The sequence below is a fragment of the Carlito syrichta genome, unplaced genomic scaffold (assembly GCF_000164805.1).
Source record: "Carlito syrichta isolate Samal-C Ts95f unplaced genomic scaffold, Tarsius_syrichta-2.0.1 Scaffold297152, whole genome shotgun sequence".
NCBI lineage: Eukaryota > Metazoa > Chordata > Mammalia > Primates > Tarsiidae > Carlito > Carlito syrichta.
This window is the reverse complement of record NW_007241248.1, coordinates 3,783-4,954: the sequence shown is the minus strand read 5'-3', so window position 1 is coordinate 4,954 and position 1,172 is coordinate 3,783. Positions and strand designations below refer to the sequence as shown.

General features: G+C 68.5%; 1 protein-coding gene across 1 annotated transcript in view; it reads left to right on the top strand.

The window, feature by feature from the left end:
- The first annotated feature begins 19 nt into the window (after nt 1-19).
- IFI27L2 (interferon alpha inducible protein 27 like 2) overlaps nt 20-1,172 on the top strand; it is a 2,151-nt gene continuing 998 nt past the window's right edge. Inside the window, exons 1-3 of the mRNA XM_008054618.1 lie at nt 20-70; nt 295-324; nt 833-994. Coding sequence (XP_008052809.1) covers nt 64-70; nt 295-324; nt 833-994 — 199 coding nt within the window. The 5' untranslated portion in view covers nt 20-63. The remainder of the gene's footprint in view (nt 71-294; nt 325-832; nt 995-1,172) is intronic.

The following is a 1,172-nucleotide window of genomic DNA, read 5'->3' as shown; positions in this document are numbered from 1 at the left end:
AGGAAGGAACACCCTCGGATTTTGTCATTTCCTGGGCGGAGCTGTGACCCAGACGGCCTCAGCATGATGAGTGAGTCTTGTTGGCTCAAGGAGCTGGGGGGCTGGCAGCGGGCAGGCCTGGGGGGCCAGGGAGGACCAGGAGGGCCAGCTGACTCTCTCTCTCGCTCTTTCCCTCTTCCCTCTGTCTCTCTCCTCTCTCTGTCTCTGTCTCTCTCTTTCTCTCTTCCCACTGTCTGTCTCTCTTTCTCTCTCTCTCTCCCTTCTGTCTCTCTGCCTCTGTCTCTCTCTCTCTAGAACAGGCAGCTGCTGCCGCAGTCGGAGGAGGTGAGTCACCTGGACCCGCGTCGCCAGGCCTCCCCTGGCCCAAGGTCGCAGGATGGCGGGGAGACCCGAGAGACGTGGGCGCTGGGGTTGAGAGGGCTGGCCCCCACTCCGGCGGCCCAGAGAACCACGGGCCGAGAGCAGAGCTCAGGATGCTCCAGGGAGAGCAGCCCCAGCCCGGCCCAGCTTCCAGTCCCTACAAGAAATGGGCCCGAGAGGAGGCTTTCCTTTGACGGGGGTGGGCTGCTGCACCCGGCAAGGGCTTACGTCCCCCGCACACTGGCACGCACGATCCGAGACCCCGTGAGCGGCGGTGACTTGCTCAGGGTCACCTGGAGACCACCCCCCGCTCCGCCTGGTCCTCTGTGACGCCCTGGCCCCACCTGGCGGCACACCGCCTCTCCCTCGCCCGGTGCCCCCATGCCGCTGCCGCCCATGTGCTCGAGCCGACCGGCCCCAGAAGCGGCCAGGGACGCCCAAGGGAGTCCCTAGCCAGCTTCTCTCCCCTCAGCCCTGGCGGTGGGGGCAGTGCCCGTGGTGCTCGGCACCCTGGGCTTCACGGGGGCGGGCATCGCTGCCTCCTCCGTGGCGGCCAAGATGATGTCCGCCGCGGCCGTGGCCCACGGTGGCGGAGTTGCTGCCGGCAGTCTGGTGGCCACCCTGCAGTCGGTGGGTAAGTGCCGGCGGGAGGACCAGCGGGGGAGAGGGCGACCCAGGGCTGAGCCGAGGGAGGCTCTGGCCTCTCCCTGCAGGGCCGCCCTCCTCGGCGTCCTGGTCCTCTGCCAGGTGCCGTCCCCTCTGAGGGAGGCTGTGGTGGGACTGGAGGGCGGGGTGCTGGGGGAGAGGGGAGG